At 40.9% G+C, this 17,013-nt stretch overlaps 1 protein-coding gene across 1 annotated transcript in view; it reads left to right on the forward strand.

Moving 5' to 3' along the window:
• Positions 1 to 401: 401 nt before the first annotated feature.
• The window catches only part of LOC141112916 (vomeronasal type-2 receptor 26-like), a 62,497-nt gene continuing 45,885 nt past the window's right edge, over positions 402 to 17,013 (forward strand). Inside the window, exons 1-2 of the mRNA XM_073606021.1 lie at positions 402 to 442; positions 3,178 to 3,332. Coding sequence (XP_073462122.1) covers positions 402 to 442; positions 3,178 to 3,332 — 196 coding nt within the window. The remainder of the gene's footprint in view (positions 443 to 3,177; positions 3,333 to 17,013) is intronic.

The raw sequence follows: 17,013 nt of genomic DNA on the forward strand, positions 1-17,013 counted from the left end.
TGAAAGCTGAAAATTGTCCTGGGCAGCAAGGGGCGAAAGTGCCTGGTATTGAATTGGTTAAAAGAATTTTCCATTTTTATTGTTTTACTTTAAGCATCACTAAAATCACGGCTCCTTTAAAAACAATATTTAAAAAAAAAAAATGTTTGTGTTGATACATGACCCCCATGGCAGTACCCAGGCTCCCATGCCCTTTCTATGGCCAAAAACTTGCATATAAGCCTTCAAAATGGGGACATTTGATTTTTCAGGTTTGAGTCCCATAGACTTTACTAGTTTGTGGCTCGGGTCTGAACTTTTCTCCATTCGGGATTTCTGGTGCAAACTGAACTGGACGGTGTTCAGCCCATCACTATTTGGCATTGACTGTCCAAAATCACAGATTTCATTTGTAATGAAACATGCATGACAGGACGAATAATGCTGGACAAGACTGTGCAAGGTACACAGAGGAGTCACATGGCTGTATTAGTGCTCTGAGTACTAAAGGAAACTCTACAGAATACTGACCCCTGCATGGAGTACGCATAGGGCCTTGCCTTTAGTGATGGAGAGTTTTTTGGGGACAGACAGGACAGAGGATACAAAGGTTACCTTTCAGGACTTTGCTAGAGCACTATGAGCATCTGAGCAGTAAAAGATATGAAGATATTTATTCGATTTAGACTCGCCTAAAGCCACCATGTTGGAAAGGCATCTTTTTTTATTTATTTATTTTTTTATATATTTATTAAATTTTCGCACAAAAGTATACAATTTTTGAATCAGGAGTAGTATGCAAAAAAGTTAAAGACATAGTACGACATAGTAAGCAAGATAGAACCGCGTGGCTTGGAGCCTACAAACATTCATATGATAACTAGTAACATACCTGTACCTGGTCTAACAAGAGTAACTAACCAATAATTCTATCAAAGAGGTGAATTAAGGAGTGGAAGCTGGTGAACATTCCGACCGGAAACGGTTAGAAGGATTAATAAAGTTATGAAGACATAAAAAACATTTCACATCAAATAAGGTACTACTTGATCACATAGAGTGGGTGGAATGCCTAGGGGAGGGAATATGGGGGGTGAAAGAGTTGGAGGTGTCCTGGATCCTAAGTTTTCCCAGTGTATTGACAAGGTCTGCATGCAGGTACCAGTCCGTATAGCAGAAGGGAGTCATGTAAAAAGAGATCTCTTCTGGAGAGAAAGAATGTTCCATGAAGCAATGCCATCTGGCAATAAAGCATTTTAGCAATGTGGAATGTTGGATGATCGTATCCAATTTCTCAATGTGAAAAAGGGTTTGGAGTGCTTCTTTCACCGAAGCAATTTGAGGCGGGGAAGGGTGGATCCAAGCTCACATTAGTGCCCTGCGAGCTGTCAGAAGGCAGATATGGACCCATTGAGGGAGAGAGTCACAGGTAGACGTTGATGAGGAAGCCTGCAAGGTGTCGCAGGCAAAGGCATCTTTATGAGAACAAGATTGTTTGATGACAGTTGTGTTGCATTAAAGTTGTTAAAATGCTCCCTAAACCAGCTGAATGTTCTGTGTCTGTAATGTGATGGGGTGAAGAGTGAGTGAAACTGCAAATGGGCTCTGTGGGGAAGGAATCATTGGCCTGTACAAGGGATGGCACTGTGATGAAGTAGTTCTCTTGGGTTTACCATTACTTGAAGCAGACTGGCTGCTTAGGGCTGCAGGATCCTATTGGCCTGGTGGAGTATTGGTAGTGTCTGGAGCTACTGGGAATCAAGAGGCCTCTGGAGTCAAGATGTTCCCTTTCTGATGTTGGACTGAGTAATAATGAGCCATGGATACAGCCTGAGTTAAAAAAAACCTCTATATCTGAAATTTCTGGAAAGCCCTTCCAGGATTCTGAGGCTTAGATGATCCTGCTGGAAAGGTGTTTGCAATTTCAACATATCCCAGTCACTTGGGTGAGAGCCTGGTCTAAACAATCTGCTATACATTGGGCATAGTTGGCCTTAAAAATGACTGTAAACAGTTCCAAAATGATTGAAGTTTTTTTTATGCTATCATAATGTATGGAACGTTTAAAAGCATCAGGTGTGCAGTAGTGTATTCAGGTTTTGTGCTGCCCTAAGCCTGACTAAACTTGTGCACCCCCTAATTTAAATATGACCCACCCCTTCATGTCAAGGCCACACCCCTTGCTGTTTAAGACCCGCCCTGAAATTTTTGAGTAGGGACACTAGTTTTGGGGGCCTGGGAGGGGGGGGAATGGATTCCCTTAATTTACATAGACTTCCTCTCACTTCCTGTTTGGCTGTGGGGCAGGAAGTGAAGGGAAATCTCTGCAATGGGACAGGGATGGTAAAAAATAAACTGACAGGGGTTATAACCCTCCCTTACTCTATCCAAAATGAAAAAAAAAGTGTTGCCTATAGTTCTACTTTAAGCATAAATTTCTGATAATTTTATGGAGAGGACTAAGAAGATTGAACCATGCCAATGGTGCAGCAGAAAACATAAAGCACAGTGAGGAAGGTTTGTGGTCCAGGATGAGAGGACAGTCAAAATTAGAAGCAGTCCCCCCCCCCAGTTGCGGAATGCCAACTGCCCGCATACAGGAAGCAGTGAGGCCGCTTTATGGGGGAGCTAGACTAATTTGCCCAATCCACCCCATAAGACTGGTGCTACACTAACAGCGTAGCGCAAGCCGGCGGGGACTCTTTCCGTGCTGCCCCCCTGCAAAGTGCTGCCCTAGGCTTGGGCCTTGTCGGCCTAGGCCAGGATACAGCGTTGCAAGTTGGCAAGAAAACAGAACAGACAGGGAATCATGAAAATAAAGAGAGAAAAATGCTTTTAATCACATTACATATTTTATTAGAAATGCTTTATTTTCTATTTAACTATTGTTTTTAGAAAATCTTTTCATGTACATGTTAAGCAGACAAAAGCTTTAACTAAAATACAAAGACCTATTTTCCTCTTTTTTACAGCTAAATAAACTTGAGGTTCTAAATCTCTGCACTACACGTCTTTATAAACCGAGCACAGAGGGCTCCGAAGTGCTGCACCGATAGACACGGCAGCTCACACCATGTAGTGTGGTGTACAGATTTTTTCCTCTGCATTTGTTGAGATTTAAGGAAACATTTAATTTTGTAAAACAATGTGGCTTGTTTTATTTATGTGTTTAACATTATGTCTGATCAATATCCTCAGTCCATCACCAGCTTGTCACCTGCAGATTGTACCAGCGTACGAGGATTATGAATATGTTCAGGATGGAGACATCATCATCGGAGGAGTCTTCACCGTCAACTGTGTCATGGCCAGATACAAGATCCCTGAGAAGCCGAATCTTACTAAAATATTCTGTATAAAGTATGTAACTTGAACAAAAAAAGCATTTTGATACTCATATCTGTAAGGTAACGAAATAATGATGAACTGAACAATTGCAATCACGTCTAACAAACACAATTTATGATGCCAGATTAATGGATGACGGCTTTTTACATATCATTTGCTCCCTTTATTCAAAATAAGTGACTGTGTTGCTTTTACTAATGCAAGAAAATTCTCTCTAAGTTGGTAGAAAAGTCTATACATTTGTCTATAAAACAATCTTAAAAGAGGCAAAAAAAACCCCAAAAACAAATGAAAGTACTCTGCTGTACAAGAAGAAATCCATTGATCTTTCTGAAGACCCATGTCTCCTACCTCTGCCCTGTTGCAGAAATTTCATATATTTCAGCAATTAATTGCACTTCTATTTCAGGGACCGTTCACAGTCACTTTAAGTCCAAAAGATTTTTCCAGTCTTTTGATTCACAAGTTTTCTACCATATAGATACTAAGGTGAATCTTTCAATAACTCAAATATTCCAGCAAACAAGCTAAGTTGGGTTACAACTCTTATCTAAACCGATTTGAAGGTCTTCCCTATTCTCAGGTTTACAGTCATGATGCAAAATGAATCCATCACACATACCTCTGTGGGAAGCTTCAGATTCAAGCTGACTTTTTCTCACTTTTTGGCTCAGGATAGTTTTAGGGCAATTAGGCCGTGTATATTATATATAATATTGCTATTATACTACAACAGAGTTCAACCCAGTCAGACTTCACAGATCAATTTTACTAAGTTTATTGACTGGGGAGTAGGGATGGGCCAAACACCCCCCTGTGAAGTTCACAGCAGTACTACCGAACAGGGGAAATGTTCTAACCTGAACGGTGAACCCCATTCAAGTCTATGGGAGCCGAACAGGATAGTGACAAAAGTGCCCATCTTGAAGGCTTATATGCAAGTAATTGCCCATAAAAGGGGTATGGGGGTCTGTGTACTGACCTGGGGGACATGATATATATATATTTTTAAAAGCAATAGTTTTTTCAGGAGCAGTGATTTTAATTATGCTTAAAATGCAACAAAAAAAAAATAAAAAATGCCTTTAAATATAAGTCAAATCCCATTTAAAATGACTTGTGGTTACAATTGCCGACACCCGGCTATTAACCACTTGCCGACCGGCTCACGCCATTATAGGTCGGCAGAATGGCTTTCCTATGCAAACGGATGTACCTGTACGTAAGTCCACAAAATTAGGATAGCGGGCGCGCCACGGGAGTGTGCCCATGGGTCTCACGGAGTCCATGTCCGCTGGCGGCCTGTGATTGCAGCAAGGTGAGGCAGAACGGGGAATTGCCTATGTAAACAAGGCATTTCCTTGTTCTGCCTAGTAACATGACAGGGATCTGCTGCTCCCAGTGATTGGGAGCAGTGACATTTACACAGTAATCAGTGGCCATTTTTAGCTCTGATCACTGTATAAATGTCAATGATCCCAAAATAGTGTCAAAAGTGTCCGATCTGTCCGATAAAATTTGCAGATCACTGCCATTACTAATAATTAAAAAAAAAAAATATAATAAAAATACCATAAATAAATATATATTTTTATATAGTTTTTCAATTTGTGTCAGCAGCAGTCCTCAATTTATAGTGCACCAAACACCAAATTTCATTAAATAGAGTGCAACGAATCACTCATTTCCTATTATGTAATACATTTGTGTAATAAGCCACCCCTCATCATCATGGGAGGCCAACAAGGAGAGACAGATGTTCCCATGCCACTATGAGGGGGCGATCAGTGTCTGTATCCACAGCAAAGGTGGACGTGGTCCGTCCTCAGGCAGGGCACACTTGTCTCTTTTTACTGATATTGGCCATGCTATCCAGCCACAGCATGCAGAGGTGGTGGTGGACTGGCTTACGAATCCATCCTCCTTGTTTGAAGATGTAGCTTAGATAGATTGAATTAACTATTTAGGCATAGGAGAATACCACTCCTGGAATGAAGGAAGACAATGATTTTTCCCTCCCCATTTTTCATCCAATTGGTTGAACCAATATACCTTCAGCTCTTATAATAAATAATTAAAATAAATGAATACATATACATATGACCGGATTAAACCAACATTAAAACTATTTCTTTATTTAATTTTGTATATTCTTCCAATAATATGGTTTGGCATTCAGCATTCATCCTCCATGGACCAACCCGTCCAGCCCCGTGACACTGGGTGGGTGTTCCCCTTTCCATCCGGCTTCCCGGCATGGTGGGGAGATGCAATCATTTTTGCGGTTCTCCCCAATTTGTGTTCCCCACAGATGAGCCCTTTCACTAGGGCCATTGTGGGGAGCCTCCTTTGTGCTGGCGGCGTCCCTTGAACACTACTGGATTGTCAGTGACGTCACGCACACGCGAGTCATCCCGCACGCGCTCATGACATCGTGATGTCACATAATTGCATCGGAGGTGACAGCGAATGCCGGGGCTAAACCCCTTCTGGAGCTCTGACGGTCCATGCAGATGGCTCTATCAAGCGACGGGAACGAGCAGGGGAGTTTTTGACGAGGAGGAGTTAAGCACCTGCAATTCATGGGCAATCAATTGAGACACAACATAAACCGGCAGTTCCCAGATGACCCTGAGGTGATCTCGGGAATGCCACCATTACATATATGAAGAAGCAAGCACTAGATAAGTGTTTGATGCTTTGAGCACACCAGACTGGCCAATATTGGTACTTCCTTGAACATTTCATCTACCCACATTTTTCCTCTCTGGGGCTCTTTGTATAACAATTACTGAGCACTGTTACTATATTTCGTTATTGTTGTAAAGTTATGGTTCTATTTACAACATTTCAACACTTGCACCCAGCACTTTACACTCTTCATTTTGTTTAGCTTAACCAACACATGGACTTCTTCACCAGCACAGGCACCTAATGTACACTTCAAAGCTCTTTTTAATTTCCACAACTATTCAACATAGGTTTATTATTAACACTACATTGTTTTTTCCCACATCACATTTACAGTGCTTTGTATCACGTTCGCATCATACCCCCACACTATTTTTCATCATCACTTACACTACTGCACACTTAGCACATTCACTTTTACACCTTGATTAAATCGGGTACCAATACCCCCTTTTTTCATCCTATTCTAATTTAATTTATTCTACTTATATTAATCCGAACTAACTAAACTATAAATTAATCCAATTAATGGTTGAATCATGCAATAAAACGAATATGTCCAATGAATATGAATTAAATATTTGATTCAGTACGGGCCAGTCTGTAGTCGCAAAGCTGTAGTAGATACTCACAGAATACCTGAATAATAAGATTTCTCAATGCCCAATTGCAGGTGTCTTGCCCCCTGTCCTCCCCTCCAGGTCCAAGCGTGTGGCCCCTTGCAAGTCCTATGGACTGGGGATCCACCTGGAGGGCGCCGAGGGGAGGTGTGGAGTCGGTGTGGTTGCTGAACGCGAATGTTTTTTAACAATCTGGTTTGTGTGATACATCCTCACTCTTTCATCTACTTAATGGTAAATATACCTCCATGTATATGGAGATACATTTTTCGCACAATTTGAAATGTTGTAATGATGTTTTGTATACTATCAAATGTCTTAAATCAAATTTTATTTTTCAATATATTTCCCTAGAATCTAAATGCCCCTGAAGAAGACCAGAATGGGTCGAAATGCAATGGGGTAGTCATGTGGATATTAATGTTGTTAATGCAATTGGCAAATTATGTTCTCCTGGGGGCCTCTTTGCTATGAGTGATGTTTTATGTTGTTGTTTGTAACGTGAACCAGAGTTTGTATTTTATAATAATTCTACTATACAGTGGAACCTCGGATTACGAGCATAATCCGTTCCAAGAGTATGCTCGTAATCCAAAGAACTCGCATATCAAAGTGAGTTTTCCCATGGAAACAAAAATTATTAGTTCCGCATTGACTTCAATGGGATGCAATACCGCATGTGGCCAGACGCGGGGGGCGCCGGAGAGCCTCGAAAATGGTCGAAAAGGCCCGAGCACACTTCGGCTGACCTCGGCAAATCTCGGAAAGACTCTATTCATGAGCCTTTCCGAGGTTTGCCGAGGTCAGCCGAACTGTCCTCGGGCCTTTGCGTGCATTTCCGAGCGGCGCTGATTGGTGACTTTCGGCTCTGCTCGGCTCCGGCGCCCCCCACCTCAGGCCAAAAGCGGTACTGCACACCACTTTTGCCTGAATCGTGCTCGTTTTGCGAGACAACACTCGCAAACCGAGTTACGATTTTAAAAAAATCAGTGCTCGTATTGCGAAACGCTCGTTAATCGCGTTACTCACAATCTGAGGTTCCACTGTATATTTGATCCTATTTATAATTCTTGATTTATCCAATATTCCTATACAAATGTCTAAATGTTTTGCTGCTTAAAAAAAAACCCTGGGGAAACTTTCCATTCTTTGAACTAATCCACCCTCATCCCCTATCAACCAAGCTGACACTAGTTCACAGTCCACTGCAGCTGGCCTATTCTTCCTCCTTATCTACAGCTACTTCTGCCATAGCCTCAGCGTCATGCACGGAGGAGTCAGCTGAATTATTTAAACACAGCACCGGCCACTTGCTCCTTGAGGATGCACAGACATTACTTGATTCTGATGTTGGTTCTGAGGTTGGGGAAGGGAGTAACATGAGCCCACAGAGAGGGGAGAACACTGATAAACAACAAATTGGCAGTCATGTTCCCCCAGCGTATTGCCAAGTTGGCTCCAGTGATGAGGATGGAGGGGATGATGGTGATGAGGTCACTGATGTGACTTGGGTGATGGATAGAGCAGAGGAGGAAAGTGAGGGTGAGGCACAACACCAATGAGGGAGGATGTCATCCAGAGGCAGCCATCATAGAACAGTAGGGAGCAGCCATCCTATTCCATCTGATTGTAGAGCTCTCTTTTCCCAGCCCACTCCCCACAGCTCAGCTGTGTGGTCCTTTTTTAGCACACGTACAGTCGCTCGCACTGTTGCAATTTACAATCTTTGCCTCTAGCAGATCATGCATTGGAAAAACACCAGCTATTTGGGTATCACATGCTTGACAAGGCATTTAACCCCCCAACACTCAGCCCATTGGCAACAGAAACAAAGCCTAATTTTTCTGCAACTGTTTGACCGGGGTGTCAAATTTCTATTTTTTATAGCAAGGCCAATTCTTGCTTTCATCAACAGTACCTCTAGAAAGTTATGGGGTAAAGGCACTACCAACACCCAAAGCCCAATTTTTCTGCACGTGTTACTTCTATCAAAAGTCTGCAAAAGAGACAACAGACTTTATCTAAAAAAAAACAATTGTTAATCTTGACCTAAGTGTACTATAATTTGGCTTCTTTGCATAAGGCTTGCTCACTGTGGTGCAAAACTTTGTTATTTCCATCCACAATCTACCAAAGAGTGCACTAAATTGTGGCTTCATCATACAGACTGGATCCCCAAGCCGTTGTTGATAAATTAACCCTTTCATGACTAAGCCTATTTTTGAAATTTGGTGTTTACAAGTTAAAATCCGTATTTTTTGCTAGAAAACTACTTAGAGTTCCCAAACATTATATATATTTTTTTAGCAGAGAATCTAGAGAATAAAATGGCGATTGTTGCAATATTTTTTATCATACGGTATTTGTGCAGCGGTGTTTTAAACGCAAATTTTCGGAAAAGGGACACTTTCATGAATTTTAAAAAATCCAAACAGTAAAGTTACCCCAATTTTTTCGTATAATGTGAAAGATAATGTTACGCCAAATAAATAGATACCAAACATGTCACCCTTTATAATTGCACGCACTCGTGGAATGGCGACAAACTACGGTACCTATGAATTTCCATAGGCGACGCTTTAAAAAATTTTTACAGTTACCAGGTTTGAGTTACAGAGGAGGTCTAGGGCTAGAATTATTGCTCTCGCTCTGACGATCGCGGCGATACCTCACATGTGTGGTTTGAACACCGTTTACATATGCGGGCGCGACTTCCGTATGCTTTTTCTTCGCTGCGGGAGCTCGCATGGACAGGGGCACTTTAAAAATTTTTTTTTTTTTTTAATTTATTTATTTTTTTTTTTACTTTATAAATTGTGTTTTAAAAAAAATTTTTTTTTTGTTTTACTTTTATTGCTGTCACAAGGAATGTAAACATCCCTTGTGACAGTAATAGGTGGTGACAGGTACTCTTTATGGAGGGATGGGGGGTCTAAAAGACCCCCCATCCCTCCTTTACACTTCAAAGTATTCAGATCGCTGAAAACGGCGATTCTGAATACTGTGTACTTTTTTAAATTCGGCGCCATTGGCAGCCGAGTAAACGGGAAGTGACGTCATGACGTCGCTTCCGCGTTTACAACAAGAAGGCTGGAATGAAGCCACTCACAACTTCGTTCCAGCCCGCCCCCAGCCGCCGAAGGTACCCGATTGGACACCGGGCCTCCCGATCGCACGGGAGGCCCGGTAACAGCGGCGGGAGGTAGCGGGAGGCGGCGCGAGGGGGGGATGTCCCCTCCCGCTCCTCCGGTATAACAACCGAGCGGCTTTTAGCCGCATCGGTTGTTATACACGGGTAGCCGATCGCCCGCTGTAAACAACGGTACCGGGATGATGCCTGCAGCTGCGGGCATCATCCCGGTATAACCCTGGAAATCCAAGTACACATATCTGCGTACGGTCGGCGGGAAAAGAAAGTTTGCAGGGAAAATCCATTTAAATGTAATTTTTTTTCTTTATAAATGTCAGATTTGCTGCAGCAGGTTCTATACAAACTACAGATGAGCCACTTTACAGGCAGATTAAAGGGACCCCCCAGGCACTATATTTAAAGCAATTCTTCAAATCTATTGTTTCACTTTAAGCATCATGAAAATCACTGCTCCTTTAAAAACAGAATTTTCTTTAAGTTTTTTTGCATTGGTACATGACCCCCAGGGCAGTACCCAGGCCCCCATACCCTTTTTATGGCCAACAACTTGCATATAAGCCTTAAAAATGGGAACTTTTGATTATTCAAGTTGGGGTCCCATAGACTTCAATGGGGTTCATGGTTCGGGTCCAAAGATTTGCGATGGTCGAGAGTTCTGGCACGAACCAAAACATAATAATATCACTTAGAAAACATATTTTTATTTTAATGACATTAAAATTACAGCTGATGATACTAATATCAAGGTCCTTGTTTGGGCACTTTGGGATTTATTTACTAAAACTGGAGAGTGCAAAATCTGTTGCAGCTCTGCATAGAAGCCAAACAGCTTTCAGGTTTTATTGCCAAAGCTTAATTGAATAAGCTGCAATTAGAAGCTAATTGGCTGCCATGCACAGCTGCACTAGATTCTGAGTGCACCGGTTTCAGTAAATCTACAATTTGGTGTCATGGGGTGACAATACTCTGTCTCTCTCAGACACAATCGCCCACTTGTAAATTATCTTCTCTCATGCTTTCACAAAGGAAACTATAAACTTTTGTGCTTTTTCACATTGTCCAGCTATAGGCATATGAAATCCCACAGAATGCACTCCAGCAGGGGCATATCCTCAAAAGACTTTGAGCGCTCAGCTACCCCAGCAGGCAGGTCTGAGAAATGGTGACATCCTCACAGCGTCTGAGTCAATAGGATCTTCCGAGTAAAGGGATGTGCAATATGCGGTGAGAAGAGCACTAATTTTAGAAGGCACTTTGATAATGAATCCTGAGGGGAATTGTAAAGCCCCTATGTGAGTTGAGCAATTGCAATCAGAACACAATTTTGCCAAGAGCTTACCCATTTTGTTGCCATGTCTGTGAAATTGGAAAGCCGAGTAGGACTGTTTTGTTGCTTCCTGCTGTGCAGCCCAGTAATCAAATCAAAAGTGCACTTGGCTGCTTGCTAGGCTCAACAGTTAGCAGGGGTATGGCTCTGGGTCAGGAAAAGATGAGCTAGACAAAGAGATTTGCTGGCCTGTTGGTATTTAAGATGAGATTGTCTTTTGAATAGGAAGGTATAGGAGATAATGCACTCTCTGAGAAAAAACCTTGCCAGTTTCCCAAAATAGATAAGGGGTAGTCAGACGGGCTCCATTGGTTTCAGAAAATTCCACCCACGCAGCCATCAGGTGTGTTTGAAGTCATCGTTGTTTGCAAGGTAGGAGAGGAATTGCCACTTGCCCACGGGACCAGGGGATTTGAGCCCTGACAGTTGCAAGATGATAGAACTGTGGTCCGAGATGACCATGTCACCTATGTCAGAGGAGATCACCAGAGGAATTAGGGCAGAGGAACAGAAAAGGTCAATTTATGGTTGGTAGGATGAGAAGTGCACCATACATCTAAGAGATGGAGCGTAGAGATTGAGTGGGCAAGCATAGTGGAGGCTGTGGTCTGAGGAGTCCGTCAATTGAGGCCCAGAGTACGAGCCTTGGAGGGGTGCATAACTGAATTATAATCACCCCCAAGAAGATTACAAAGGCGTTAAGGGGCCGTCTGCTACTAGATGAGTCTCCCGAAGGAGACAATATCTGTCCACAGGTGTTTCAGGTGTCACAAAATTTGCATGCGTTTATTAGGGGAATGCAGCCCTTAACATTCCATGAAATTACCTTAAGATGATCCCCAGCATCCAAAGGAGCCATGGCTTTTGCAATGAAGTGAAGTAAAGCAGCCCAAAAAAGGGCAATACCGCATCAGGCATCGCCCTGTCGAGTCCGGTATCATTGTTGTACTGGTAGAATCTTACGAAAATAAAGAAAAAAAGCAAATAACAAATTAGGCAAAACAGAAGCAACAAGGAGGATAGGCCTCCAACAAAACATCATGGACTTTGCTTCTTTCCACGCGGAGATAACTCCCAGAATGCTCCCGCAGTGGGTGCTTCCTCTAGGACAAAGAGCATTGAACAGCTACAAGGGGGGAAGAGAGCGTAGGGAAAAGATAGTAGGATGGAAGGATAGAAGGAAGGGGAGAGGAGGAGGGGGAGAGCGAGGGAAAGGAGAAAGAGGTGGGACCCCAGTCATTTAAGGTGGCAGTGCGGCAGATGAAATGGCAATTGGTGGGAGGGGCAGGAGGCGGAGCCTAGCGGAGCAGACATGCATTGTTAGAGCTCCACACCGCTGAGGAGAGAAGAGAAGGACAAAGCGGAGCCTGCAGACTCAAAAGGTATCCATTTGAACCTTTTTGCCCCTGGGAACAAACTGTGAAAGTTTGGGCAGGAAATATGGTACTGGGAGGAAACCGTGGCAGAAATAAAAATCACCTCACAAAGAGCTCACAGGCACTCACTGCAGCTGAAGCAGCTCCAGTCACCTCACAAGATACAGCATCAGGGCGCTCTCACAGACAGAAAATGTCACAGCAAGACTCTCCATTTGAGTCAGATACAGAACAAATCCTCTCACAAACTTCTCCACAAGCCTCCTCAGTATCCCCAGTAATATTATTACAATTTGAAAAGATGCTTCATAAGGCTTTAAAACAAACCTCAGACCAAATAACAAAAAGCCTAACCAAAGAAATAAGAGAGCTGGGAAACCGCACCGCAGCCTTAGAAATAAAAATGGATGAAATTGAAATTACAACCCAAGAAAATATAACAGAATTGGAACAATTAAAAAAAGAGAATTTAATACTTCAAACTAAGCTCGAAGATTACGAAAATAGAGCCAGACGTTCAAACTTGCGCATAAGGGGAATACCTGAAACTGTGACAGACCTGCAATCTACTATTACTGCTCTATTACAAGAACTAAAGCCAGATATCCCTATTGAACGTTTAGAACTGGACAGAGTACACAGAGCCCTCACAGCCAAAAAGAAAGATGGACCCCCACGTGATATAATCACAAAATTTCATTATTACAGAAGGAAAGAACAAATACTAATTGCTGCAAGAGAAAAAAAGGAACTTAATTTTCATGGACACAATTATCAAATTTTTGCTGACCTATCCCAACTTACTATTACTAAAAGACAATCCATGAAACCCCAACTAATGGAACTGCAACGCCACAACATTATGTATCAATGGGGCTTCCCCTTTTCAGTCAGATTTAACTACCAAGGTACAATTTACAGAAGCAGATCAGCAGATGAACTACAACAAACCCTTTTAAAATTAAATCTGACAGAACCCACAAGCAGCAACACTTCCACACGCAGAAGAATGGCATCATCTTTACCTTCAGGCAGCACCCAGAAAATTTCAGAACAAAATGGGAATCATCATTCAAACAAAAGAGGCCGTTATGCCACATCATCCATGGACCAAGAAGATTCAATGGACTGACATCCTAATTCCTGATATCTCTTCATTTATTATACTAAGAGATGGTTCTCTATAAAAACCTGTATTTATAACTGAATGTAACTGCATTCTGATAGTCACACACTGTGTGGGATCATGTTACATTCCAGTTATATTTCTTATTACTTCTGATTCATATAGCCTTAGCATATATAAGTGATAATATCAGTTATATATTATCAGGTAATAATAATAGATTTATTACTTTTTAGGACAAATATGTTCAATAATCCAGAAGTAATGGAAGCTTTTTCTTTCTTTTCTTAAAACAAATATATTATTACCTAACTAGTTCCTAGAATTAGGTTTTTGTTTATTCTAATCTGAAGCAATACAACCTCAATTTTATGAGTTAACATATCTAAACAGTTACATATGAATAAAATATGTAATTGTTTACTCTAAAAGGGTTAAAATCCCAAAATAATTCAAACTATCTTCATCAATACCAAAGTTATTAACAGTACTAACTGAATTATTTAGCCTAGGGCAAGACTAACCATATACAACCACCCTGGAATAAATAATTTCAACAAAAACTATATTCTGCACTCCAATTAATGAAACATCATTTTGATGTCTTTTGACATAGCACTTCTCTCCTGTAAGCGGAAGATCCGTGTACCCCCATTAGCCCTCCTCATTCTCCCAACCATATTATGTGGGAGTGTGACGAAGGCACTTATTCCCCTGAGAGAGATATTTATTCTCTTTCACAGGTAAATTGTGATTACTTGCAAAAAATAATTTATACAATGTATCATCTAATCTCATATGTTTTTTGTTTACTCTTTACTCCAGAATTCACTGGTTTCTTTTCTATCTATTCATCTCTTCAGTCCACACAGGTTGATCTGCGCAGTCAGCTCTGCATAACAAAAAGTAAGTCAAAACTATTTGATCTATTGCCATGGCACCACTGAATATACTTTCCCTGAATGTTCAGGGAATAAATGTCCCTCAAAAAAGGACCAAAGCCTTCCGTACTTTCCATAACAAGAAGGCTCACATAGTATGCCTCCAAGAAACACACTTCACCAAAGATTCTACTCCAAAATATATTTCTCCTTTTTATCAACAAATTTACACGGCTTCTGCCTGTACCAAACAAAGGGGAACTCTAATTGCATTTCACCGATCCACCCCATTCACCTTATCATCAGAAATTAAAGACCCAGAAGGTAGATACCTGATACTCATGGGTTATATAATGGATACAGCAATCACAGTGATTTCCTACTACGCTCCTAACAAACAACCTACACCATTCCTCTCACATATATTACAAGTGATTAATACACACAAAATAGGAACAGTGATAATGTGTGGGGATTCGAACCAGGTCCTCCTCCCATTTCTAGATAAATCACCTTTTACACCATCCAAATTAACCTCTAGATTACCTTTTTCTCAACTTCTTTCCAAATACAATCTGGTAGATTCATGGAGAGAAAGTAACCCAATGAAAAAGAAATTCACTTATTTCTCGCACCCTCATCAAACCTTCACCAGAATAGATCATATTTTTCTAACAATAGGAATGATACCAGAAATTATTGCATCAGATATAATTCCGATTCCGTGGTCTGACCATAATGCAGTATACACTACTATAGCCTCAGCCATACCAAAAGCGCATGACCCAAAGTGGTACTTACCGGACATAATGCTCAAACACCCACTACATCAGATGGCCATTGAACAAGCTTTAAAGGAATACATATCAATTAATAATACAACAGACATCTCCCCAATAACACTGTGGGAAGCTCATAAACCTGTCTTGCGTGGTACAATACAAAGACAAATGGCACTATTTAAACGGGAACGCAAAAATCTAGCAAAAAAACTAGAACTCAATTTTAATGCAGCTTACATATCATTTCAAGATAATCTCAGAGTACAAAATCTCATCTGGAAAAATCTAGATTGGAATACGATCTATTTCTCACTGAGTCAGTTGATAAATCCCTCAAACGCTCCAAACACAATTTCTACATGAATACAAACAAACCAGGTACATATTTGGCTCGGGCATTAAATTCAACTAACAAATCTTTCAAACCAATACGTTTGAAATTATCAAAAAATGTTTACACTTGTAATCCAGTTAAAATAGTCCATAAATTTCACTCACATCTCGCAACTTTATACAAGACAAACAATGAATTTAATCCTACAGAGGCTGAATCCTTCTTCTCAAAAATAACCTTACCTGAGTTATCTCAGAATCAAAAAAGCAGTTTGGATGAGCCTATAACTATAGATGAAGTTGCTAACGCCATAAAAGACCTAAAACTTAACAAAAGACCAGGCCCAGACGGCTACTCGGCTTTATACTATAAAACATTCTCAGAAATACTCTCTCCCATTCTCACTAAAACTTTTAACAAACTTCTAGATGGACATTCTTTTCGGCAAGAAACACTAATGGCAATTGTTTGTATGATCCCAAAACCCCTTTCTGATGATACTTCCTGTGTGAATTATCGGCCTATCTCTCTGTTAAATCTCGATATTAAATTATTAGCAAAAATAATAGCAAAACGCCTCAATAGCATTATAGGAAAATGAATACATAGAGATCAAGTAGGCTTCATGCCAAATAGACAGGCAGGCGATAATATACGCAGGGCAGTGTTATTGGCACATATTGCTAAAAAACGGAAAATCCCTTTATGTTTTCTATCTCTCGATATTAAGAGGGCATTTGACACAGTATCCTGGCAATATATGCAATATTCATTACAAAAATGGGGTTTTGGACCCCACTTTTTAACATGGATCAAAGCATTATATAATAAACCCAAAGCCTTGATAAAATATGCTTGATACAAATCTGAAGCCTTTAATATCGAAAGAGGTACCCGACAGGGTTGCCCATTATCTCCCTTATTATTTGCCCTTGTACTCGAACCCATGGCCCAATACATCAGAACAAACCAAACTATAACTGGCATTGAAGTAGGAGGTATTACACACAAATTATGTATATTTGCAGACGATATATTACTTTTTCTATCATCACCACAGGTCTCTGGTCCTAACTTAATACCAGCTCTTGATGGATTTGCAGCCCTATCCAGCCTTATGATTAATCCTAAAAAATGCCTAGTGCTTAATATTTCACTCACAAACATGGAATTGATCCCGGCTAGGGCTGCACTCCCATTCACATGGGCAGAAAAATCAATCCCATATCTTGGAATTCATTTAACAGCATCTCATTCTGACTTATTCTCAACCAATTATCCTCCTGTATTAAGACAGATCACAAATCTAATAAAACAATGGTCGCAACTTCCTTTATCCTGGATGGGGAAGATTAATGCAATCAAAATGACTATTCTACCCAAATTGCTTTATCTATT

Source organism: Aquarana catesbeiana, linkage group LG11, assembly GCF_042186555.1.
Source record: "Aquarana catesbeiana isolate 2022-GZ linkage group LG11, ASM4218655v1, whole genome shotgun sequence".
NCBI lineage: Eukaryota > Metazoa > Chordata > Amphibia > Anura > Ranidae > Aquarana > Aquarana catesbeiana.